Below are 26641 nucleotides of genomic sequence, written 5' to 3'. Positions count from 1 at the left end.
AATTTTTCCTCCTTCCGCGCAATCCTACGGTAGCCTAACTAACACAGACCGTTTTCTGCAACCTCTCCGGTCTCCCAGCTTGGCAGTGAAACGCCTTCAATCCGGGACGATACCACCGGCGCTACCCGCACGGCGGTCGTTCATCAGTCATTCTGCAGGCGCGGATCCCGACGCTTTGCCTCGCAGTTAAGCTAATTATTCACGTCGCGCGATACACTTCAACCCCCCTCCCCCTCCCCCCTTCGCTTCGCCCGCCGGGAAGACTCCCTGGAGATGTTCTCGAGATGCTTGCCGTTTCGAGCTCCGAGGCTCCAGACAGCAAACAGCTCAGTTTCTCGTTGTGTGCTCCCCGATATTCAATTAGGTTAATCATTATTTTTAATCATGTTTGCTCCCCCGAAATGCGCCACGCGAGGCTCTTTGTTCCCCCCCTCCCCCCTCCGTCTTCGACGCCCCCGCATCACGGCGTCTCGTCCCCTCAGCTCGGAGGGTCCTAAGTTTGCGGATTTGTTTGATTTGCTCTTGTTCGCCGCGGTATTTGCTTCGGGAGTCGACTAGCCGTATAGTCAGCGTTGTCGCTTCGAGGACCCGAATTTGGCTGTCCGGCATTTTGGAATAGCTCAAGGGTCGTTTTCATAATCGTTCCTTATACACACTGGGAAAAGAACACATTGGATTTAGAGTCCAGACTCTTGAAAACACTGACAAGAAAAAATACTCTTGATTCAATTAGATTTAAGTTTAAATCAAAAGGAAATCCGCTCAAATTCAGAGGCTTGGTTCTTGATTTAAGCTTAAATCTGATTGAATCAAGAGTATTTTTTCTTGTCGATGTTTTTAAAAGTCTGGACTCTAGATCCAATGTGTTTTTTTTCCAGTGCAGCTTCTCCAGGGTGTCTACAAGTCCGCAATTTCCGGAAATTCCGGAAATAGTGCTGATTTTTAAAGGGCAGTCCGGAAGTACTGAAAAAGTGCGTTTATTCTGCAAGAAGGTCCGGAATTTGTTTTTAATTTGTTGTAATTTTTGTCGAAATTTGAGCGAGGAATTCAAATTTTTGAAATTTTTCGAATTTCGTCAGGATAACTTTGGAAATGAGTCTCTACAAAAGATTACAATGATATATCACAAAGAAAAACACAAAGTATAACACAAAATGTATTGCGAGTTTTGTGAACTTTAAAGCGGTTTCCCATCAATCTTAAAGTTTGTCAAACCCATGGAATTTTTCTTCGTAGTTTGTACTTTTCATACACCGGAAAAAAAAAAACACATTGGATCTAGAGTCCAGACTCTTAAAAACATCGACAAGAAGAAGGACTCTTGATTCAATCAGAATCTAGCTTAAATCAAGAACCAAGCCTCTTAATTTAAGCGGATTTCGTTTTGATCCAAGCAAAAATCCGATTGAATCAAGAGTATTTTTTCTTGTCAATGTTTTCAAGAGTCTGGACTCTAGATCCAATGTGTTTTTTTTTTTTTTTTTTTTTTTTTTTCCAGTGTACTAGAAAATCACTGAATTTCCTCGTAAGGATCCACTTCCGGAGCTGAATATCACTCAGTGTTGGCAAAAGTTGTCCTTTTTCTGATGCCATGTTAAGGTTCTCCTTGATCCTAACTTAATAATAATGTAATACAAATGGAACCACCATAGGAAATGGCTATATGTATACAACATTTTTCCTTTCTCTGAGCCTGATCACATTCCTTTGCAGTTCAGGCGTGGAGTCTAGTAGTATTTTTAATCCTTTTTCCAATGGTAAACTCTGAAAACCTTTGTGAATATGAAGAGTTGTCGAAGATACGATGTTTCTCCACGTTCCTTAAAATTTTACTTTTGGCGCTGACGCTCTTCTTCGAAAAACCGTACTTTTTACGCAAATGCTTTTATTTTCCCTCGACAAATTATTAAAAACAAAGAAAGCCTCGACTGAGTGATCCCGAAGGTCTCAATTTAACTAAATCTTTAATTTATGAACTTACTAAAGTCAATTAATTTCTTTAATTTCAAAGGTTACTGTTCAAAACTCAAGTTAACAAATTTTATCTAAAACTACGCATACGTGTATACATTGAATAAGAAAAAAGAAAAAAACACCAGGCAATTTAAAATTTCAACCATTCATGCATGTAGTATGTTAGTAATGTTCCTCGGGAAAACGAGGTGTGACCGCAGAAAAAAAGAGACGAATAAATCAGAAGCCCCCTCTACTCAAGACCGGGGCCATATGCTCAGTTTAGTCGGTGCGCTATGGTTAATGTAACTGCAGCAGCCCACCTTGACAAGGAAGAACAACGCAACTCCCATTATAACTGCATGGCCGATACGCGGTTTTTTCTTTAGGGAGGAGTGGGCTTTATTGAGTAAGTGACGTCTGTACACTTGACAAATCGACGCAGCTAATGGAAGCTGCCGGGGAAGCCAGCCGCCTCCGAGAGGAAAGGAGAAAAGAATCCATTTGAATTTTTTCTACAACCCTCGGGAGTGACAGGGAGATGAATTTGAGAAATAGAGCCTTATTTCAACTCTTTTATTATTTTTTTCTGCGGTTTGTTAACTTGCGCGCCGGAGAAGCGAAGCTGAAGCAGTCAATTAGCGAGTTTCAAATATTTGCCTAAGGATTTTCTTTTTTATCCGAGTGAAACATGATTTTCTAGCAAAGTGGCAACATTGTCTTTTCTCTGTTTAAATCTATGGAAATGCATCGATTCTTCTAGGGGACAGGTGCTCCGACAAGAATCGATTTTTTAGCATGGCTTCAAGTGGAAGAAATTCAGTGTTCCCGAATTGTTGGATCCACCTCTGATGATTTGTGAAATTATTTAAAAGAGTATTAAGCAGGTATCAAGTCGCTTAAGTCGACTTATACTTTTTGAATGTTAGCTTTTGCTAATAATGGACCAATAGACGGCATGAAAGCTTATATTTTAATACTTGCATGATTTTCCATCAAAAACTCCTGTATAGGACAGTAGCTGACCCTTGGAAAATTTCTGAATCAAACGAATGAGCAATGACTCAGTGTTTTGTGCGCTCAAAAATTCAACATTTCTGAATGCCAAAGTCTTTTTCTATCAAACAGCTAACAATAAGACGCATTTATGATGAAAAATCATCATCAGTGTATTAAATTGCTCTTGACAAGTTTACAAGCACCGTTCAGGCGAGAAAATCGACGTGCGTATGAAATTCAATTCTAATTATTTGCCACTCCACACGTTTTCGGATTTTGAAAATGGAGAATTTACATGCAAATTTTTATAACTTCATCTGGAAGTGCCCGAAGAATCGATTTCGCAGTAATTTTGATAATTTTTTTCTGATATGGGAAATAGTATAAAAATATATTTAAAAGTAAAGAAATACACCGCCTTATAATGACGTCGTGTGGCGGCATTTCCCATTTAAGTACATGTATATATTCTAGCAGATTCGGTTATTTTGTCATCTCCTCTTATACTGCCGTCCAAAGTAAAAATTTTGTATCTCCAATCAACATTATTTCAATTTTTTTCTGTCCAAATGATGTTTTCCAAAAAAAAACCATCAAATATTCACACCGAAAAAAATAATATGCTGTTTTAGCATCTAGGATGTTAAAAATGTGTCTGGTGATCCCAAGATGCTGCCTCTACTGCCCCCGCAGTTGAATTTGCATTCACAGGATGTAAAATTAACTGCGGGGGCAGTAAAGGCAGCATCTTGGGATCACCAGACACATTTTTAACATCCTAGATGCTAAAACAGCATATTATTTTTTTCGGTGCATCCCTCATTTTTTGATTACAACTCCGTCACACCATTAGGTACTAAAAATGAAAAAAATGAAGCCTTGTGGTAATTGAATTTTCTGGTAATAAAGCAGTACATGCTGGAAAAAAAGGAAACAATTTTGAGTGGAGTTACAGCGCTTTTCCTGTGGACAGCAGAGTAATTGTTCAATTTATGAACCACGGGTATCCTCGAGTTCAGTTCTTTCAGCAGTTTCCCTTAAACCCGAAATTCCTCAAATTTCAGACACATTCAAACTCTCCATTCGTTTATCGACCAACTTTAGGGATAACCGGCCTCTAGTGCGTTTCTACACGGAAAAAAAATTGAATGTTGATTTAGCATCTCTACTGTTCTAAAATGTGCAACAAGAATCAAATGCTGATTTTACATTTAAAAAAGTGCTAACTCAACATTTAACTTGTTCATGTAACCGGGGACGTAGTTAACAAAGCATTTTTTTATCGTAAAATCAGCATTTTTACTTGTCGCACATTTTTTAACATTATAAATGCTAAACACTGGGTAACAATGCTGGGTTCGAATCCCGGTGGTGGCGTCTAATTTTCACGGAATTGACGAGTAGATCTGCTGAAACAGATTCTCCTCGGCCCTAATCCCTGAAAATTAGAAAAGCCTGGAGCATGGAGCCTGATGTCTACGGACACTAAACATTGTCTAAAGTTGGCTGAAGGTGCTATAGACACAAAGCCATTAAACCAGCAGAAAAAAAAAAAAAAAAAACCAACATTCAATTTTTTCCCGTGTAGTCATTCAGGGAATTCAGGGAGTATCGGCCAAGCTTCCCGTGAAATGTCTCGAGGAACCACAGCGCGTTCTCAGGTCCATAATTAAGGGCGAACAAGAAATCCGCCGGGACACCGTCGATCGGAATCGAGGTGACACTCACGTTGTTATGCAGATGGTCGACCTTCCCCAGAACATTTCGCACAGTGGTTATAAACCATATATTTTCATATGAATCTTTCGTATGCCCGGCCACGAGATCTCCATTGAGGGGGTTCCGATACACTTTGGTCTTGTTCGTGTTGGGGTCGAGCCTACACATGGAGTTGCCCGAGCTCGCCGAGATCCAGATGAACGGGGATCTCCCGCCAGAGGGCGTCTGTGCTCGGATGACGCTGGGAGCCTCGCATCCAGGCGGTAAAGGGATCTCCACGATGACCCCAGTCAGAGGGTAAAGCACCCCGATTTTGTTCGTCGTTAGCTCGGTGAAGTACACGTACCCGTCCGAGGCGTGGAATATCCCTGTCGGTATCGAAGCAGGTGTTGGAACGTTGAAAGTTAAGACCTGTGTACGATTAAACAATGGAGAACGGGTCACCAAAACTTGTGTCTTTTATTTGAACGTATTTCTACCAAACAGACATATGTGGAGGTGAGAAATATGGGGTGTGCTCGTTAGTTCTCTGGCCGTAAGAGTGAGTGAGAATAATAAAGCGCCAGTGACGTCAACGGAAATGGATGCCGTCGATGCTGCTGCTCGTGCTCCTCGTAGTGCGCTTTAACTCATGAGCCCTGTCCACAACGCTCTCGTCCCATCCTTGCGGCTCATGAATTCCGCATTCAGTTGCCACATAGGTCTCTTTGATAGAATGTAAAATCCCGCTTTTCAATTCTTCAAAAGGTATCACGCACACTTTTACATTGTTTCTTATGCAGCTTCGACGAGCACACTCCATATTTCTCACCTGCACATAGTTCTGTTTGATAGAAATACGTCCATTTGATATTCTAAAAGTTGCTTAAGCTAGAGTTACAACAATTCGCGCCTATTCTATGTCTGTGTTGCATCTGAAAAATTGAAGGCGCAACGGCGCGATAGGAGAACTTTCAATGCTTTGCTCGATACTGCCAATAAGGTATCGCTCAGATTTTGTAGAAAAGTTAAAAAACGACGACTGATTACGTCTCTCTTAATGTCGACTGTGTTGCTTAAGCTGTCCATGAAGCACCACGACAAATAAGACTGACGGAAACAAGCACAATATGGAAAGAGAGCAAGAGAAAAGGAGCGCGGCGATGACGGCGCTGAGATACAACTATTCGTGCTTGATGGATGTCCGTGTTGCATCTAAAAAATTGAAGGCGCGATGGCGAAAGGCGTAAAATCGCATTCTTCTGCTCCATGCTGCGAAAGCCTTACGTGAAGAATACTTTTATCGTCGAATACGTCTCTCTTATCATCGGCTGTGTTGATACTAGATTTTTTTCTTTTAGTTTGACGTCTGATTCTTTTTTTAGGATGCATTTTTAGGTCTAGTAGGAGCCAGCCCCGTACTCAAAAAGAAAACTAGAGTCCAAATTTTTATCGTGGGGTGAGTGGCACCGGAGAACTCTTTGCTTCTACAAATCGTCTCTGATTGGCTGATCCGCTTGGTGCCCACTTTCTGGAGCTCTTATGGAAAATAACACGGGGTTCTTTACCACAATGGAAAAAAAAACACATTGGATCTAGAGTCCACACTCTTAAAAACAACGAAACGAAAAAGCACTCTTGATTCAATCAGAATCTAGCTTAAATCAAGAACCAAGCCTCTTAATTTAAGCGGATTTCGTTTTGATTCAAGCAAAAATCCGATTGAATCAAGAGTATTTTTTCTTGTCAATGTTTTCAAGAGTTTGGACTCTAGATACAATACGGTTTTTTTTTTCCAGTGCATCGAAAATTTTTCGAAAAAAGGAAACATTTATGCGTCAGAGGTTTCAAAAACCTATTCTCCGGACTTTTCTAAAGAGATTGATAGGTAACACATGACGCTTATTTCTCGAATACACCGGATAGAGCGACCTGAAACTTTGTTTTTTCATGTTACCAAGTGTCATATTTTAAGTTGAAAAAACAATTTTTTGGTTTGTTTATTCTCATTATTTTGATCCATCGTATGTATACTGTCATGCTTAGGAAGAACGCCGTATGAACATTTGGGAGTTGCCTAATTTCCCGGAATAAAACATGTATTTTACAGAAAAGTGTCGCATATTATTCCTTGGCATTTTCAGATATCTCAGATTAAATTGCGAAATAAATCGTCTGAAAAAATCGAAGAAAAATATTTGAAATTTTCCCAGGCAATTGTGTATTTATTGAAGGAAATGTGACGACGTCTGAAGGTCCATACGGTGTTCTTCCTTAGCATGGCAGCATAGTCCACAATCAGGCTATGTTGTGCGTTTTATCGTTACATTTGTAGATCCATATCTAACAAACTCGTGTGTACCGGCTCTACACAACCTCGAGTTAGGTTAGGGTTGCGTGTTTTTAGCTTGAATTTGAAAAGTTGCACAGTGGATCGAGTCAATAGGAGAGGTTGGACAATATTTGGAAACTTTAAACGCTTATATTTCCGTTTATACAAAACTTTGATGTTTCCAAAGTGGTTCCATTGGTTTCCTCGTGAAGTTTTCTTCCAGAAGCCCCTCCTTAAAATTTTAAATGTGACGATAAACATCAAAATTTGCATTTTTTATAACAAATTTCATTTCCGACCTCTCTATATAATGGAGATTTCGCATGAAATTTTTTTATTGCCTCATCTGAGAGTGCTTAAAGAGCTTGTTTCATAGTATTTTTTAAAAATTTTTTCTGTATTGGGAAACAGTCTAAAAATTGATTTAAAAGAGAAAAAATGCACCGCCTTGTGACGTCCTCTGGCGGCACTTCCCATTAAGTCGCATGTACCCGAGCAGATTAGATATTTTCGTCACATCTCCTTCAATAATTGCTCGATTAATGAACCAAGGGTATCCTCGTGTTCAGCTTACTCGGTAGTTTCCATTTTAACAGGAAATTCATCAAATTTCAGACACCTGCAAATTCTCTATTCCACTGGAAAAAAAACCACATTGGATCTAGAGTCCAGACTCTTAAAAACATCGACAAGAAAAAGTACTCTTGATTCAATCAGAATCTAGCTTAAATCAAGAACCAAGCCTCTTAATTTAAGCGGATTTCGTTTCGATTCAAGCAAAAATCCGATTGAATCAAGAGTATTTTTTCTTGCCAATGTTTCGTTCAGTTTACTCAGTAGTTTCCACTTCAACATGAAATTCTTCGAATTTCAGACACCTGCAAATTCTCCATTGACTCGATCCGCTGTGAGTCGTGAGATTTGACCCACCTGACCACCCGTATAGGGCAAGAAGCCGATTTTATTCGCGGTGGTCATCGTGAACCAGACGCCGTTTTGTGCGGGGGAAAGGTCGTTGAGTGGATCCAGATTACCGAGGGCACCCGAAGTCTCTGCTATCTTGACCTCGCCGGTGGTTGTGTTCACTCGGATGAGTTGGTTGTAAAGCCCGTTCGTGGCGTAGATGTAGCCTAGTGGTAGACCCATGTAAAAAAACATCGAAATTCATGAATAAAACTCTCGTTTTTTGTACAGCGGATTTTTTTTTTACTTTCCTGATAAAAGAAAGGGGAAGAAACCAAGGGCGTCACCGTCGCGGTGGATGACGTCACAAACTCGACTTTTCAAAGGGCGATATCTTCGTTAATATTCACGGAGAAAAGAACTTCGTGCATGGGACCCAAAGTTGAGGTCTTATGGATCTCTGAAGTTTCCCGATCACGCATCCGAAAACTTGAGGTCGAGCTGCCGAAGTTCGGGTCAGACATCGAGGCACTTCGGTATGTACCGGAGTACTTCAGATGTTTGACCCGAACCCTTCGGTAAATATCGAAGTACTTCAGATGTCTGACCTGAACTTCGGCAGCTCGACCTCAAGTTTTTAGATACGTGATCCGAAAACCTCAGAGATCCATATGACCTGAACTTCGGGTCCCACGCATGAAGTTTTTTTTTCCGTGTTAAACGTTGAAAGTTGCGGTTTGGACAGATATTATTATTTTTAGCTAATCCAGAAGAACCAAGCATCAAAACATTATTCGGTGACCAGCACCGGAAAAAAAAAGTCGCTTGGATCCAGAGTGCAGACTTTTAATAACAATGACAAGAAGAAATACTCTTGATTCAATCCGATGTTTCCTTGAATCAAAAAACCGAGCCTCTTGATTTAGGCGGATATCCTTTTGATTCAAGCGAAAAGTCCGATTGAATCAAGAGTAATTTTTCTTGTCAATGTTTTTAAGAATCTGGACTCTAGATCCAAGCGGATTTTTTTTTTCAGTGAGCGGAACCGACCCATTCGACCGCAAGGTCACAAGTTGATCACATTCTATTAAAGACAAGAAGGAAGACTCTACACTGAAAAAAAAGTAGCTTGGATCAAGCATGATAATTCTTGAATTTGCCGCCAAGATTTTTTTTTAACTTGCTTTAAGCTGTTTTCTTCTTGATTCAAGAAAAATAATGCTTGGGTTAAGCAACAAATTAGCTTGTATTAACCAGAAAAATTCTTGATTTAAGAAGAAATACTTCTTGGCGGCAAATTTAAGATTCTTTTTTTTCAGTGTACTGCTAGGATTACCGTCTAGGCCGGGTCGGATGCCGCAACCCAGTGCCGCCTTCCCGAGCACTCGAGAAACTTCAGGTGGCAGAGTGACGTTGAGCAGCGGGGTGGTGAAAGGGATGAGATAGTGGGTGAAAGTGCGAGTTACAGGGTCGAAGCGAGCGAAATAAGGTGATTTTATAGCTTGGATCCATACAGCACCGTCCGGACCTTCGCACACATCGCAGGGCCCCACGACCGGGTATGGCACGTCGAAAAATGTAAATTGTGAAGGGTCTGCGCTAGTGAGTGGTAGAGTGGTGGCAAGTGTCATCACTACGACGCCGAGAACTCCTCTCGAGATCATCCTCTCTGTGCGGAACACGAATTTCTGTTAGATACACTGGAAAAAAAAACACATTGGATCTAGAGTCCAGACTCTTGAAAACATTGACAAGAAAACGGACTCTTGATTCAATCAGATTTAAGCTTAAATCAAAAGGGAATCTGCTCAAATCGAGAGGCTTGGCTATTGATTTAAGCTTAAATCTGATTGAATCAAGAGTATTTTTTCTTGTCGATGTCTTTAAGAGTCTGGACTCAAGATCCAATGTGTTTTTTTTCCAGTGTATGTTTTAATTTGATCGTTAAGGAACGAATTTTTGAGAAAGAGTTACACATTGTTTTTAAGAGATTTTTTGGAAAAAAAGAAAACAACGCCAGTATATTTTGTTCGAGAAAAACACTTTAAAATATTCTTTTTTTTTACTTTTTAAAATTTAAAAATAAAGATATCCTACAGGATGCTTTAAAAGTTAGGTTTTTTAAAACAAATTCAAATTGTATACAAAAATTTAACACCTTTTTAGTGCATTTCAAAAACCGTCTTATCAGACTTATTACAGTCTCTTTGCGCGATGTATTTTAAAAAATCACATTGAAATATTTTTGTATTTCACCCGAATAGTGAATTATTATTACCGGTTGAGCCCTTATTTTTTGTAAATGTACACAAAACTCCTAATTTTTATCCTTTGGAACTTCGATCGGAAGTATTTTACACAAATGAAGAAGTAATGAATCAAAGTTTAGGTGCCACGAACCACCGCAATGAGGTCGATTGCCTCCGGCCAAAGCCATGAATTCACCCCGGAGGTATAAATTGAACATTTTCAATTCTTATTTCACTGATGAGGCGAACGAAAAAATCGAATATTTTTCAAGGAAGGCGGACGCAGAAGCAACAACTATGGTACAAAATTAAATTACATTCGATCGCGAAAAAATCGCATACTGGCCCATCAAAAACGTGCGAACAGACTTAGGTATTCGGTTGCGATTCCACCATACACATTCAACTACATTCGTTTCCCCGCGACTAAATTGGCCTCCTTCAATGTGGCGGAGTAACTTTGAATGAACAGCAATGACCTAAAAACAACAGAGCAAGGTTTAACTTATATTATATTCCAACATTTATCTGCCTGATTTTAACTCGGCGAGGGTAAAGAATGAGCGATTGATTCTCTTTGTATTTTTCTGAACGTTTCGAGACAATTGGCCCAAGAAGGAAAAAATTGAAAAATTATCTCGAATTTGTTTGAATTTTAGACGATCTAACAATGCTCTATGATGTATGTCGAATATAAGGCACAAGATTTTGAAAGGCTCTCCTTGCAAAGTTCAGTTCAGTTGTATTTCACTCTCGTTTTCTATCAACCGACGTCCTCCTACTGTATTTTTCCTGTATTTTTATCGTGTATTAACCGCACTGATGGGGGAGGACACACATGGCATTCGTCGCACAAAATTGGCGAATTTAGAGCGATCCACATTGCGCTTGTTTCCGTTTGTCTTATTTGTCGTGGTGCTTCAAGGACTGCGTGAGCAACACAGCCGTAATTAAGAGAGACGAAATCAGGCCTCGTTTTTTGACTTTCCTCCCGAAGTCCCGAATCTGAGCGATACCTCATTGGCAGTATGGAGCAAAGCATTGACAGTTCACCTATCGCGCCGTTGCGCCTCCAATTTTGCAGATGCAACACAGACATACATCAAGCTTGAATGGAGATGTTGCATGTGCGAGGAATTTGCGATTTGACTGTTGATTCTTATGTAAAAGTTCGCGAGAAACACGATGGTGCCACTGGTTTTCTCTGAAATCATCTCCCAAGCTCAAAAAAAGCTCTCAAGTTGAGGCCAAAATGGAGGGGATATCCCACACTATCCTCAGAGTCCACCTCTACATCAAGACAAACTCTCCATGCATAGATAGGGAGCAAATACATTAACAGGGATGCCACTTTATTTAGGGACTCTAAAACTGAAAACACGGCAACCCTGCTAATGTATTTGCTTCCTATCTTTGCAAGGAGAGTTTGTCTTGATGTAGAGGTGGACTCTGAGGATAGCGTGGTATATCCTGTCCATTTTGGCCTCAACTTGAGAGCTTTTTTTGAGCTTGGGAGTTGATTTCAGAGAAAACCAGTGGCACCATCGTGTTTCTCGCGAACTTTTACATAAGAATCAACAGTCAAATCGCAAATTCCTCACACATGCAACATCGCCATTCTCTCTCCAAAGCTGGGGCCCTTTTCTGTGGACATTTTCGCATAATCGCCATAGAATACCATTGTAATATTCATATTTCAGCAGCCAGCAGCTTGCTTTTTTCAGCTTGCATCTTTGCGCGAAAAAAGACCGCAAATCGCAACACACAATTGACTTTGTCTGAATCACAAGATCATCAGATGAGTACTGCCGTGCTAAGGAAATGCGCCGTATGAACATTCGAGAACTGCCAAGTCTCCTTCGATAAAATGTTTATTTTTGAGTAGTGTTCACGATATTTTCCCTTGACAATTTCCGGAAATTTAGGTGAAATTGCGTACAAAATTTACTGTAAAATTGGGAGAGAAATATTCATAAGCTCACCAAGAAATTCGTGTTTTATCAAAGGAAATTTGGCAACGCTTAAAGGCTCCTACGGTGTTCTTCCTTAGCATGGCAGAGTACTGATCAAGATAATTCAGATCGATGAAAAGAAACCTCTTCGGTAGCTTATCAGCTCTCAGATAAGCCCAAGAAAACCTCATCACGATGCTTGGTCCGCCTGCTATGACAATAAAGTCCGGTTTCTTTTGGTACAGCCCTCGTACGCTGTCATACAATAAAGTCGACTTATAGTCATTTTTTTCCCTTCGAGAACACTCAGTGGTATTAGTATCAAAACATAACCGACTACAAACCTCGCTACGTTTGTGCCTCAGTGTCAATAATCTGTGCATCTGCTTTCAACTCTTCAACTGTACGCTTGTTGTTACAACTTTAAACCCTCTGTTCGTTTCCCAAAGTTTACTGGTTAGTTGATTAGTTGTAAATCTCTCGAAGCTAATTAAAAATAGTTCTTGTTTGCAGCCACAATGCGTCTAATATGCCTGAAATTGACGATTATCCTTCTAACAGTGTTCTTTTATCTCCAAAACACCATCAACTTTCTCTTCGAAGTAAATCCAGCTGACGTTACAATCGGGCTGCCGGCTTTAATCATGGCTACAACAGTTTTGTACACGTTACATTTCCCCCTCACCCTGGGCCTTGCCGAGGACTTGGACTTCCTTCGACGATGGGAAGCAAGAACCACCGAAGGCTGGTCGCGATTCCTTTTCAACTTGTTGTTGGAGTACTTCCAACTGGTTCCGGTAGCCCTGCGGAAATGTATATTGGGCGATGTAGTCTATCCAGAGAGGAAACTGGACGTTATGACAGTCCTGTGCCTGTGGACTTTTATTTCCCTTTGTCTTACGAACTTCACTTTTTATGCGAGCTATCGTTTTGTTCTGCAATTTTTTGTCGCTGGCCCATTGTACCAATTTCTCAAGAAGCTGTTCTTGGTTCAACCGGTGGACTACGTTCCAGCATATCCAACGTCTTGGACGGGTAGATTTGTCATGTGGGTATTTGGCAGTTGCTTTCAGTAATATGAAAATGAATGATTACAGCAAGGTAGTTTCAAATTAATTTATTGATTTTTAAAGTGATTCGATGGACCCCATATTTTGTGTCAAAGCGACTTGCGATATATCGCATCGATTGGTTCCATTTTTTCAGCTACTCGTCATTTTTTCGAATTTTGAGATCTCAATTCTGTTGTCAGGCGACTAAAGAATTCGCTTCTAAATTCTGACCTACAAATTCAACGTAATATAGGCGAGGTTTTTTTAAGAGGAAAAATATCGCATTTGAGTGCAGTTTTGATACCAGTATTGAATGCGATATTTTTCCTCGAAAAAAAAACCACGCCTTTATTGCGCTGAATTTGTTTGTCAAAATCTATTTGTTTGTCAAATTGTCTATGGTCTCCTGACAACAGAATTGCGATCTCAAAATTCGAGAAAAATGACAAGTAGTTGAACAAATGGAACTACTCGATGCGATGTATAGCATTTCGCTCTGGCACAAAATATAGCGTCCATAGACCACCTTAACATTGTGTGTTTTAGTACATAGTCCAGTACCACATGTACAAATAAGAGGTCCCGTGTGCAGCTTCGTGGGTAAAATTGTTGTGATATGTCATTCTCTTCTTTAGGATGTCTAGAATCAGAATTTCGATGGTGTCAAGTTCAAAAATTGAACCGACGCCCAGAATTCAAGATGGCGTCCAAGATGGCCGCCGCCATGGTGAAAGTTTTAAATTTTGCGGATAGCGTCGAGTCAGATGTCGATTCCTATGTAAAATGACACGAGGAATCCGAATATCACATTTAAAAACACCCCCGACCCAAAGGAGGGCTCCAAATCCAAGATGGCGGCCAAAAATACCACTCAGGGGTACTAATTTGCCTATACGGGTCCAAGTGCATAGTGATGTATCAATTATTAGGTTTTCGGGGTCGTAGAGTCCGAAAATGAGGTCTATTTTTCGCTGCGGGCCCTCCAGAGACCCTAAAATCAAATATGGCGCCCAAAATGGCCACCAGTTTTACGGCTGAAACACCAATTTAGCGCAGCTATGATAAGCAATACGTTCAAAATTTAGTTTTGTGGGGCAAGGAGTTCGAATAGGAGATCAAATGTTTATTCCTACAAAAAATTAAGCCTTCGAATCGAAAATGGCTACCGACATGGTTGCCAGTTAGAGGCGCAGGCCGGTAAATGACTATTGATATTAAGGGGATTTGCCAAAGGAGCTAGGGGTTTCGATAAGGGCCGTTTTTCGGCCCATACCCTGAAATTCTTCAATTTTACGATTTTTTTGCTTCTTGGGAGTCTAAATTTTACGGAATGTGTCATGCTTTTGTCATTTTCGGCCTATTTAGGGGTCTAATGCTGGCCTAAACATGAGTCTGAAGGCTAATTTTTGCGGAATATTCGGGTTTCTTGGCATTCGACGCGCTGCGCCCGCTGTTTCATAACGATCAAATATCATCGGAGGAGCAAATTTTCCTTCAAGTATGTTCATTAAGGGTGCAAGATATAGTCACTCTGGCTAACTTTCGTCGATGGCAACCCTTGCGCTCATAGTTAAAACGAACTTTTTAGAATTTTCTTGTTTCTCATCCTTATTATTAAAATGGCATAAAAAAGGGCTACTCATCTTAAACCAGAAATAGATTCCTTGGCGGAAATTGTACCTAGCCCTCCAAAAAACTTAATGGAATTAAAAGCCCCCCCCCTCCTCCAAAGAAAAAGCCGGTGCTGCCATATTTTGTTGCCTAAAATCACAGAAAACTATTTGTGATTATTTCAGTATTTGGAGGCTGTTCTTCGTCGAGCTCATTCAGCAAAGTTCAAAACCCTTGATTTTTCATACGTAACGATCACATGACAGGTGAATATGCACATGCATTTATCTATTATTACTTTGTTCATTACATGTATTTATCTAAAGAGACTCCCATCGTGGCGCGGCATTGCCACATATCATCGGGAAAAAATCGAGAAAATTATTCCGTGTTGGCCCAAGATTTGAGCCATTATTTCGCATTATATGCATTAAATAAATACGTAGGACTCAAATTACTGTATTCAGGGATGCAAATAGATCATATTTTTTGCAGGTAAAGTTTTTTTTATGATCTTGGGCTTGTAGGCGACCCATTATCTTACGAATTTTTGACGTGATATTTACGCACGAAGATGCAACTTTGAAACATTGACCTTGATCTGGGATCCGAATAAAAAGTAAGCCATGTGTCAGAATCACGAGTTCTCAATGCTGATTTTTTACCCACCCTGACAAGCCCTGCCCTCCGTCACTTTTATTGCCTGCGATCGATCAGAATTCTACTTCCCAAAAATAATTGGAAACTCTGGTTTTCCTGGTTCACTCCTGCTTAGCCTCCTTACCGCTTCCTCATCTGTTGCCTCTTCATCAGGTTCCTCCCATCAGACAACTCATTTGGAGCTACCATTGTAGAATTTTGGAGAAATGACGCGTATTCATCTAGCAAACGCTTAGTTTTTCTAGTTCAGCCTCATATCTGTAATGAGCGAGGTACTAGAGGACAGATGCAATATGCGCTGGGCAGCCCACGACTCTACCGTCCCCCTGCCGTTGGTAATACCACCCGGATATGCCCACAGGGTTCTATGTCACTTTCAGGTACGGGGCTCAAGCCCCCCACCCTTCCTCCTCCGAAAGCAAAAAAAAGGGGGAAAGATTGAAGGAAAGAGGAGACAGAAGATGATGAGGAAAGACGAGAAAAGAAAAAGTTTGATTCGAGGCCTTCGAAGATATTTATCTCTTTTGATGTTAGAGTCTTAAATGAAACCACAGTGTTCATTTGATTAGTATTTTATAAAATTTTCGTCAAAAAATGCGTCTAAATACAGAGATTTGCTAATTGCAACAATTCGAAAGTATTTCGTGTTAAGGTAAAAAAAAAGTTTTTCTGCGGAAATTCATGAAGATCTGTGTTACGGTAGCCTCGAAATGCGTCCAAACAGAGTTAAAATTTCAAACAAATTTCAGATTTGTTAAATGCAACAATTCGAAAGTATGTTGTGTTAAAGGTGCGAAAGCGTAATTTTTCTGCATTTCATGATAAATTTGCGCTATGAAAGCCTCAAATTGCGCCTAATAAGATTACACATTTCTAAGATTTGTGATCTAATCAGACGTCATCTAAATAATGATGAAAAACAAGTAAACACGGAAAAAACAAGACTAGTGTTGAGCACTACTGGCCGTTTAGTGGGGAGTAGTTGAGGACTGGCGTCTAAGCGCTGTACAGCTCAACACCGGAAGGCAGTACAGGTGAGCACTGAACATGAGTAGTGCTAATCAGATGCCGCGAGACGTAGTTGCGCTTAACAGGTGTAAATTCACCCCAGAGACGTCGGAGTCACGATAGCCTGGTGGTAACGCGCTGGTCTTCCACCGGCGCAATCCGAGTTCGATACCAGGCGGAGGCGTTTCATATTTTACGCTCGCTTCAAAGTCACTTTAGGGCTTGACACTACTTCTTCCTTAGTGACCCAGCCTCGAGCTGTTTAGTGCCCAGCACTACTCTGACTTGCTGGCTCCATTTGACCTAACCCTCGTTAGTGCCCAGCACTAACATGTAGGTCCCAACCCTAAGCTCGTTTTTTCCGTGAAGTCTAAAAATTTCGTTTTCACTATGAGCGCAAGCAGTGTTCCAAACTCACCTTTGAGTTTTAGGAGCCATGGGGCGCATCAAGCCTGAATTTTAGGCGCCATTGAAGATTTTTTAGGGGCCAGATTGACTTTTTGCCTGTATATTACGGCATATTTAGTGAAAAATTAGACACAAATTTAGATGTTTTTGTAACAGAACTAGTAGGTAGCTGTGACTCGGTGAAGACAAAAGAACTACGGATGAAATCGTGAAGGATAGAAAAATCTCTCACTAATTGTAATGCTGAAAATTTCGAATGATCACCTAATATGAAAATTCAGATTTTAAAGGGGCAATTTTTAAGGGCCACGTTGGCGCAGAGCCTTCTTTTTTAGAAGCAATGACCTATGTTTTAGGCGCATTTGGCGCGTTGGCGCCTATGTGAGTTTCGAATACTGAGCACAAGGGTTGCCATCGACGAAAGTTAGCCAGAGTGACTATATCTTACACCCTTAATGAACATACTTGAAGGAAAATTTGCTCCTCCGATGATATTTGATCGTTATGAAACAGCGGGCGCAGCGCGTCGAATGCCAAGAAACCCGAATATTCCGCAAAAATTAGCCTTCAGACTCATGTTTAGGCCAGCATTAGACCCCTAAATAGGCCGAAAATGACAAAAGCATGACACATTCCGTAAAATTTAGACTCCCAAGAAGCAAAAAAATCGTAAAATTGAAGAATTTCAGGGTATGGGCCGAAAAACGGCCCTTATCGAAACCCCTAGCTCCTTTGGCAAATCCCCTTAATATCAATAGTCATTTACCGGCCTGCGCCTCTAACTGGCAACCATGTCGGTAGCCATTTTCGATTCGAAGGCTTAATTTTTTGTAGGAATAAACATTTGATCTCCTATTCGAACTCCTTGCCCCACAAAACTAAATTTTGAACGTATTGCTTATCATAGCTGCGCTAAATTGGTGTTTCAGCCGTAAAACTGGTGGCCATTTTGGGCGCCATATTTGATTTTAGGGTCTCTGGAGGGCCGCAGCGAAAAATAGACCTCATTTTCGGACTCTACGACCCCGAAAACCTAATAATTGATACATCACTATGCACTTGGACCCGTATAGGCAAATTAGTACCCCTGAGTGGTATTTTTGGCCGCCATCTTGGATTTGGAGCCCTCCTTTGGGTCGGGGGTGTTTTTAAATGTGATATTCGGATTCCTCGTGTCATTTTACATAGGAATCGACATCTGACTCGACGCTATCCGCAAAATTTAAAACTTTCACCATGGCGGCGGCCATCTTGGACGCCATCTTGAATTCTGGGCGTCGGTTCAATTTTTGAACTTGACACCATCGAAATTCTGATTCTAGACATCCTAAAGAAGAGAATGACATATCACAACAATTTTACCCACGAAGCTGCACACGGATGCACATGTGGTACTGGACTAACAATTTCTATTGGAATTTAATAACTTCGAAGTGTGAACGAACCATCCGTTGTCAGGGCGTCGTAAGTTAAAGTTTGCATCGAACGAATGTACAACGCAAAGATATCATTTACTTAAAAGTTATGTCAGTTTTTCCGCGATCTTCATACATGGTATTACTTCGTTTTATGGCATTTTGTTGTGTTTTTGCATAAATTTTAGAAAATTATTTTTTGTAAACGGTTTTGTGATTTATTTGGTCATTTGAGAGCAAATAAATGCAACATAATACGATTATACAACGTTTTCATTTTTTCACCGACTTTTCTTCCGTTTTCTCAAATCGCTTTGAATTGGATCAATTGTAATAAATAATTAATTAAGAAAAAAATGTAACATGAGGACGGGTAAAATGAAAAGAAGATATTATTTCAGAATTCTTGGTAGATGAGGATCAATAAAATCACGAAAGTCGTCAAGAATTGACTTCAAGTAGTCTTCAATTTAAAAAGTAAAGTATGATAGGGCAGACGGCAATGTCGCAAACCGACATACGTGTTCTGGTAGTTTCTCCGTGGATATTCCTATCCACAGAGAGATATGCCTTTCCAATCCTTTTAACACCGAAAATCCAAACCCCTTTGAGATTGCGTTATGCGAGTTGTAGACTTTCTTGGAGCTCACAAAATTCAATTTAAACAAAATCTTTAAAGTTCCAACCTCTCAAAACTGTTCTTAACAAACTCTAATTTGACATTTTTTCCGAGAATCACACTTTTCTCACACCTATAATCTATCGCTCTTTTGGAAACATGGAGTTTCCTAAATCAGATGTGTATTTTTTGAGCCCTGCTAAGGTCTAAAACTGGTGAACCATGAGAGAGCGGCACAAGGCACTTTCCCCCAAATGGGCAGTTTATAGATTTTTAAAAAGACGCGGGAAATCGTCCCCTCAATTTATCGCCATGACGTAAGTGCGTATCTCAATTTTCATGCGAGCCCTGTTCTACATATAAATCCATACTTTCCGGCACCATTGTCTCAAAGCAAAAAAAAAAAAAAAAAAAATTGCAACAAAAATGTATCCAAAAACAGTTTGCAGGGGGTGAGTATATGGTACGTGTACACGTAAAATTGCGCAGAATCAAAATCTTAGCTGATCCTTTTTTCGAAATACACGATTTGAAATTTTCATAGTAAATACAACTTTTCTACTGAGCTTGATCCGCTTTTTTCTTTATTTGTACATTGAATCGGTGTTGATCGGTTAACGTTTTTATTTTTCGTTCGATTCATGTCTATCGAATACATTCCCTCTCGTTACATGCACACTTCCTTTCATAGTCTTTTTTTAACCAAACTATTTGCCTTCTGCTGCGTCTGCGGCAATTGTTGTTACGACTTTGCGGTGCGTGCTGGTTTCAGATAATTACATACTCGACTCTTTGAAGGCGTTTTGTGTGGGAACGCAATTCGCCAGTTCTCCAACAGGGTACGCCACTTGCCCACATAAAACGCCTTCAGAGAGTCAGGTCATTACATACTCGACTCTCTGAAGGCGTGTTATGTACGAGAGCAATTCGCCTTCAGCTTCGTCTGCGGCAATTGTTGTTACGATTATGTTGTGCGTGCTGGTTTCAGGTCATTACATATTCGACTCTCTGAAGGCGTTTTATGTGCGAGAGCAATTCGCCTTCAGCTGTGTCTGCAGCAATTGTTGTTACGAATATGTTGTGCGTGCTGGATTCAGGTCATTACATACTCGACTTTCTGAAGGCGAATTGCTCTCGCACATAAAACGCCTTCAGAGAGTCGAGTATGTAATGACCTGAAACCAGCACGCACAACATACTCGTAACAACAATTGCCGCAGACGCAGCAGAGGGCGAATTTTTTGGATAAAAAAAAGAGTATGAAAGGAAGTGTGCGTGTAAAGAGAGGGCATGTATTCGATCGACATGATTCGAACAAAAATAAAAACGTGAACCGATCCACAGCGATTCAATGTGCAAATAAATAAAAAGTGGATCAAGATCAGTAGAAAAGTTGCATTTACTATGAAAATTTCAAATCGCGTTTTTAGAAAATAGTATTAGCCAAGATTTTGATTTTTTGCGATTTTAAGTGTGTGGACTCACCCCAAGCAAACCATTTTGGGGTATATTTTCGTCGCATTTTTTTTGCTTCTAAACCACCGTGCCGGGACTCATGCGGAATTTGAGATACGCCCTTACGCCATAGGAGTAACGAACTGGACCAAGTTCAGCAGGAACTTACCAGTTACCATGCCGCATTTTGAAAAGAAAAGAGTTTGACGTAGTTTAATGCAATTAGTCTTGCATCGTTTCCTGGCTAAAATTCAAAGTCGAGAAAACATTTTTTAGCCTGAAAACACGTCAAACCTCACATTTAACATTACCTAAGTTTTATGAATAAATGAAACTTCAAACCTGAAACCTGGTTCAAACTGAAAGCAATTTGATGTATCTCCATTAAACGTGGCCCATTTTATGCGCAACGGTAAAACATGGGCTGCCACCAAGTAACCTTTCTCTAACAACGAAAATTGGATGGTAAATATTTATTTTTTTTCGATTTCATGGATTAAAAGATGAAAAATGACGCTTAGTTACTAAGGAAAAATTTGTTCATTCCCCATAGTTATCGCAGGTTGACATCAAAAATCGATCTGCGTAGTAATGAACCGAAATCGACGGTAAAACTACCAGACCTCAGTGGCGTGGCGTGCTTTGCGATATATCGATTTATCTGCCATTGAAAACTATCGAAAAGGATCGATAAACAGGGTTTTCACAACGAACACGATACTAATCGATTCTTTACTATAGCTTTAAATGAAGAAATATCGATAAATCGCAAAGCACGCCACGTCACTGGACCACGTATCTCAGTTTGTGACGTTGCAGACTTCCTGTCATACATTATTTTTTCATAAAGACCGTTCAACAATTTTTTTAAAAACCCGCGATTTTTCCTCTCTGTGTGAAGAAAACTGTGTGGAAAATCCAAGGAATGAAATCGCTTTGTTCTCCGCCAAAAAGTAAAATGGGAGCGGAGATTTTTGAACACCGCAAACGATGTACCTGGCTTAGTAGTTTCACCGTCAAAATGCTCTTCCCCAGCCCCTAATCGTTAATTTTATCGACAAAGTTTAGTCCATGTAAAGTATTATCGAGACATATATCTATGCTGGAAGAATCTAAATGCACTTAATTTTTGTACACAATACTTCTTTTTAGCATAAATACGTCCATATGACCCGGTTGCCTGATTCTGCTCACAACGCGAATACTTTGCTTTATAAAAACCATATTTTATTCGAGCGTACTTTTTCATTCTTTGTTTCAGGTATCAATTTTTCCTGCAAGTGAAACAAGATATTCTCCAAGGACGACTTCCAGTGACTCCAGAGCTTGCGGCCGAGTTAGGAGCTTACGTTGTTCAATGTGAGTCTTTAATATGATTCTACATATCCCTGCTGTTGTTAAAACGTAACTCCAATTTCACATGAGCTCCAGAAACGATGGGTGCTGTTTGGACTACGAGCTCATTTAAGAGTTCAATAACATTTTCACGTTGACAGAACGACGCATAATGTAGTAAATAATTTAGTGATTTGACCTTATTATCAATGGGCAAATTGAGATATTTTCATCATTTATTTATGTCCCAGAATGCCTGCACGATAAACTCAGAGAATTTAAGTTTTGAGTCAAAAATCCTTAATACAGCAATCGCTTATGACACTGGGAAAACTCAAAAGGGAAATTGGAAACTGGAGTCACGGTTGTTTCAGCTTCCGGGAAAATTCTTACTTTCGAAGAATTTTTTTTTTTTTTTTTTATTTCAATGTACTTAACACGTTTAGTTATAACTCAATTACCCTGAAAAACACGTTCAGTTATAACTCAATTACCCTGAAAACCCGTCTCCCAGCAAAGTTTGTAAAATGTCAATGTTTCGAATATGAAACTGCCTCTTTAAATAATGCAGGGCCGAAAAAACCCTTCGTTTCATATTTTCCACACAGTTAGGCCTTTTGGCCTCATATTTAACACGAGCACAAACCTGGAAAGCAATCGGATGTTGGCATATCAGTTTTAAACGATTTCACGCCCAGAGCCGAACAAACATGCTGCAGTGTCAAGCACTAACGTCGTATGAGCATTTTTAAGTTCAATTCCAATTCTTCTGGCACAAACCGATTTTTCTAAAGAGTTCATGTGCGTTTTTCTCAACATTTTGCCGAGGATTTCGTTCTTAAGTCGATCTGGTCCGTCTAAAAACTTCAAAGTAAAATATTTATAAGTCTTGTGAAAATAAATATTTTGCCCACGTAAAATTTAGAAACCTGGAATTGACCAGAAGTCGCACAGTGAATCTAATCAATAGGAGACATGGATTTTTTTGTACTAAAACTGCAAATTCAGATGTTTATTGCGCGAGATTTTAAAGTTTGAGGGGGTGCTTCCTCAAGTAAATTTCACGAGAAAACCATCAGCACCACTTTTAAGACCTCTGCGTTTTGTAATGACAGGGATTTGAGCTTTTAAAGTTTCAAAATTTATCCCGATTTCTCCCATTGACTCGTTCCAATGTGCTTCGTTTCCTAAACCCGGTTCTACCGTGCCAAAGAAGAACGCCGCATGAGCCTTCAGGGGTTGCCAAATCTTGAATTTTTGGGAATATTTGTAAACTTTTGTCCGCCAATTTTTTTAAGAATTTTGTTCGTGATTTGATCTAAAGTTTCTGAAAATTTCAAGGAAAAATACGCATAATTGTCCAAAGAAATTAATAGTTTCTGAGAGGTAATTTGCAGGGTGTCTAGTATCAAGAACAATCGGAGAAACCGGAAAATATTAGGAATTTTGGCCGATCAGGAAAAAATCAGGAGAATATCAGGAAAATCGGACGTTTTATCAGGAATTTTTCTTATGCGAATTTCCTCAGCGGAGAAAGTCTCACTGTTTTTTGCCTACCGTGCCAGGAGTCGGGAAAAATCAGGATATTATCAGGAATTTTCAAATTGAAAAAATCAGGAATTTTTTATAAAATATTAGGATTTTTCAAAACGAAAAAATCAGGAATTTTCTGTAAAATATCAGGATTTTTCAACATTAAAAAATACTAGACACCCTGATTTGGCAACATGCGCATGCTCATACGGCGCTTTACCTTAGCACGGCGGCAGGGTAGTGTGCCCGTAACGTAGCGTGTTTTCCTCAACACCGAGCCAACTCGATAAACGCTCGAACAAAGGCTGTAAAGCGGGTGCGAGTGTGAGTGGGTGGCGGGTTGCGTAGCGCCGAGTTGAAGGGGCGTCTCGCCTGCGAATGGTCATCGCCAGCCGTGCAGAAGAGAACCCTATGACCCTTCCGAGTCATTTGCTCCTCGATGGACCCAGCATCGAACAACCCCCCCCCCCCCCCTACCTTTTTCTCAATTTTGTTCGATGTACTGAAACTGCGCGCGTTGCCAGAGCATTTCAAAATTTGAAATGTTAATAGTAATCAGCGTTGAATGTATGAAAGATAATCGTAGGCGAGAGTCAGTGGCGAGGCGTTAATGATCGATTTTCGATATTTCCCCATTTGAAGCTGTGGTAAAGAATCGGTAACTTTAATAATCGATTCGTACGTCGTTAACACCGTGTTTATCGATACTTTTCTATAAGTTTAAATTGCAGATCAAGCGATGGATCGCAAAGTACGCCATGCTACTGGTGACAGTCCATAGAAAAGGGAACCTAAATCCACAAAAATTCAAACTTAAGAAGGAGTCATTGATACCTGCCCACGGAGGCATCCGCCTTTAACATTTTGGGACGAAATGCGTCCGTGAATGTTGATCCAAACTGCGAAGTCATGGTGGTTTAAAGTTTGAAAATTAAGAAAACGTAGTTTTGAGAGAAAACAACTGAAGTTATTCTGTCGTGTGCAGAAGACGAAAGTTTGGCGTATAATGCAATGTCACACATTCTATGAGCAAAATAATGAATGGAACCTCTCGTAACTTGTTCTTTGGATGCTGATGAGAGGTTTCAATCAAAATTCCAAAATCAGATTTTATGCCCCGGCTTGACAAAAATTGCTCTTTTAAAAATAATACCTCTGTGGACACCGGACAGCCACGCGCATATAAATTATATACCTCCCCGAAGTTTCATTTTTTGTCATAGTTATTTTTGTTCTAGAAATCCAATAGGCCAAATCCAACGGTTTCAGGTAATGGCATGTAGATGAACTGGTTCTGTTTGAGTTTTTGAAATACGTCGTTCCTCTGCACTTGAAAAAAAAAAAAAAAAACCACATTGGATCTAGAGTCCAGACTCTTAAAAACATCGACAAGAAAAAATACTTTTGATTCAATCGGATTTTTGCTTACATCAAGAACCAAGCCTCTTAATTTGAGCGGATTTCCTTTTGATTCAAGCTTAAATCCGATTGAATCAAGAATATTTTTTCTTGTCAATGTTTTCAAGAGTCTGGACTCTAGATCAAATGTGTTTTTTTTTTTCAAGTGTGGCATGAAGGCGTATCTCGATTTTCACTTGAGCCCTGTTAGTTATCTGATTCCATTCTTTCCGGGGCTCATGAGGAAATAGAGATACGCACTTACATCAGAGGAGCGACGATATGATCCGGGAAGAAGCCGTTTGAGGGCGTGGAGTGTCCTCAGAGGGTGGAGTCTCGTAGCGGCCAGAGTGTGCACCCCCGAGTGACGCACCGAACATTCAAACGCAAGGTCGAACTGGAGATTCGCACTATCCCTCGTAGTTTTTACTTAGGAAACTCCCTTTCAAGATTTCGAGACCATCCCCCGAATTTCACCGTTAAGTTAACGGTGAAATTCGACGAACGAATATGCGTGAAGGTTAACAGCGTTAACCTTCGCAAATTCGTTTTCAAAGGTACACTGGATAAAAAAAAAACACATTAGATCTGGAGTCCAGACTCTTGAAAACATTGACAAGAAAAATGACTCTTGATTCAATCTTAAATCAAAAGGAAATCCGCTCAAATTAAGAGGCTTGGTTCTTGATTTAAGTTCAAATCTGATTGAATCAAGAATATTTTTTCTTGTCAATGTTTTCAAGAGTCTGGACTCTAGATCCAATGTGTTTTTTTCCCAGTGTAGTTGTAAAAGACCTACATTCTTGAACAGGTATTTATATGCAACACAGAGAATGTTTTCTGGTCCAACCGAGAAAATAGAATTTAGATTTCCTCGAATGACATTTTAATGCTGTGCATTCCTTCGTTTCCTAAACCCTTATCCTAACACACAAAACAACGCCTTCAATTTTTCCGCATAGGCAACAAACCTACGGAAGAGCACGAATAGTTGTATCTTCGAAAAACATACGACCGTATCGCTCCATCCTTTGATTGTGCACCAACTACCGCTGCATGAATCTATTGGTAGTTAGGTCCTCTGATTTTGCGCCTTCAATTTTGCCGCATAGGCAACAAACCTACCGGGAATCACAAATAGTTGTATCGTCGAAAAACGTACGATTACATCGCTCCATCCTTTGGTTTGTTTGAATCTATTGGTAGGTAGGTCCTCTGACTTTGCGCCCTCAATTTTGCCGCATAGGCAACGAACCTACCGGGAAGCACGAATAGTTGTATCGTCGAAAAACGTACGCTTGTATCGCCTTTTCTTCACTTCGTCATTCTCTTCGTCGACTGCGGTTTACGTGGCAACACCCTCTGATGGGGGCGAGCAGGCTTCCACGGGTGTGAGATCTGGTGCCCCTCGTCCCCTGCCCCCCCTCCCTCAGCACCCTCGTCCCCTCTAACGCTTTGATGTCGGGACAGAGAGCCGCAGAGGTCCTGCAAGTTCTCTCGGGTGGATAATTATACTGTCTTGCTAAGGATAAACACCGTATGAACATTTCAGAGTTGATAAATCTCTTCAGGTGAAATGATTATTGTTCAGGAGAGTTATGAATATTTCCTCTTGAAATTTTCAAATTATTTAGATCCGATTGAATTTCAAGGCTCCTAAAAATCTGGAGGAAGAATATCCACAGAAAACTCTGAAAATTCGTATTTTATCGAAGGACATTTGACAACGTCTGAAAGCTCACACTGCGTTCTTCCGTAACACGGCGGTATCCTCAACCTCGAGCCATCCAGCCATGCGTATCCCGCGAGCCGTTCCGAGGAGAAACGACGTATGAGTCTCCTTACGTTGCCAAATTTCTGTCGATACTAACATTATGTCCTGAAGAATCAATGTGTAATTTCCTTTGAATTTTTCACGGAGGTTCAGTCACAATTTGATGAAGTGTGCCTGAAAATTTCGAACATATATATTCATAATTTTTTTTAAAAATGAGTAATATGTCGGATGAAATTTTGCAACCTTCAAATGTTCATACGACGTTTATCCATAGCACGGCATTG

General features: G+C 40.2%; 1 protein-coding gene across 8 annotated transcripts in view; it reads left to right on the top strand.

Annotated features, from left to right (window-relative positions):
• Positions 1–26641, top strand: part of LOC109038050 (uncharacterized) — a 434551-nt gene that overhangs the window by 365631 nt on the left and 42279 nt on the right. For 4 of the 8 annotated variants that reach the window (XM_072305518.1, XM_072305517.1, XM_072305516.1 and 1 more), the window contains one exon: positions 21576–21673. In XM_072305518.1, the coding sequence (XP_072161619.1) occupies positions 21576–21673 (98 nt within the window). Of the gene's footprint in view, positions 1–12586; positions 13135–21575; positions 21674–26641 lie in introns of all 8 variants that reach the window. The other 4 variants (XR_011900696.1, XM_072305514.1, XM_072305512.1 and 1 more) reach the window with 2 other exon arrangements.

Source organism: Bemisia tabaci, chromosome 10, assembly GCF_918797505.1.
Source record: "Bemisia tabaci chromosome 10, PGI_BMITA_v3".
In the NCBI taxonomy this organism is placed as follows: Eukaryota; Metazoa; Arthropoda; class Insecta; order Hemiptera; family Aleyrodidae; genus Bemisia; species Bemisia tabaci.
This window is presented reverse-complemented; position numbering and strand designations above follow the sequence as displayed.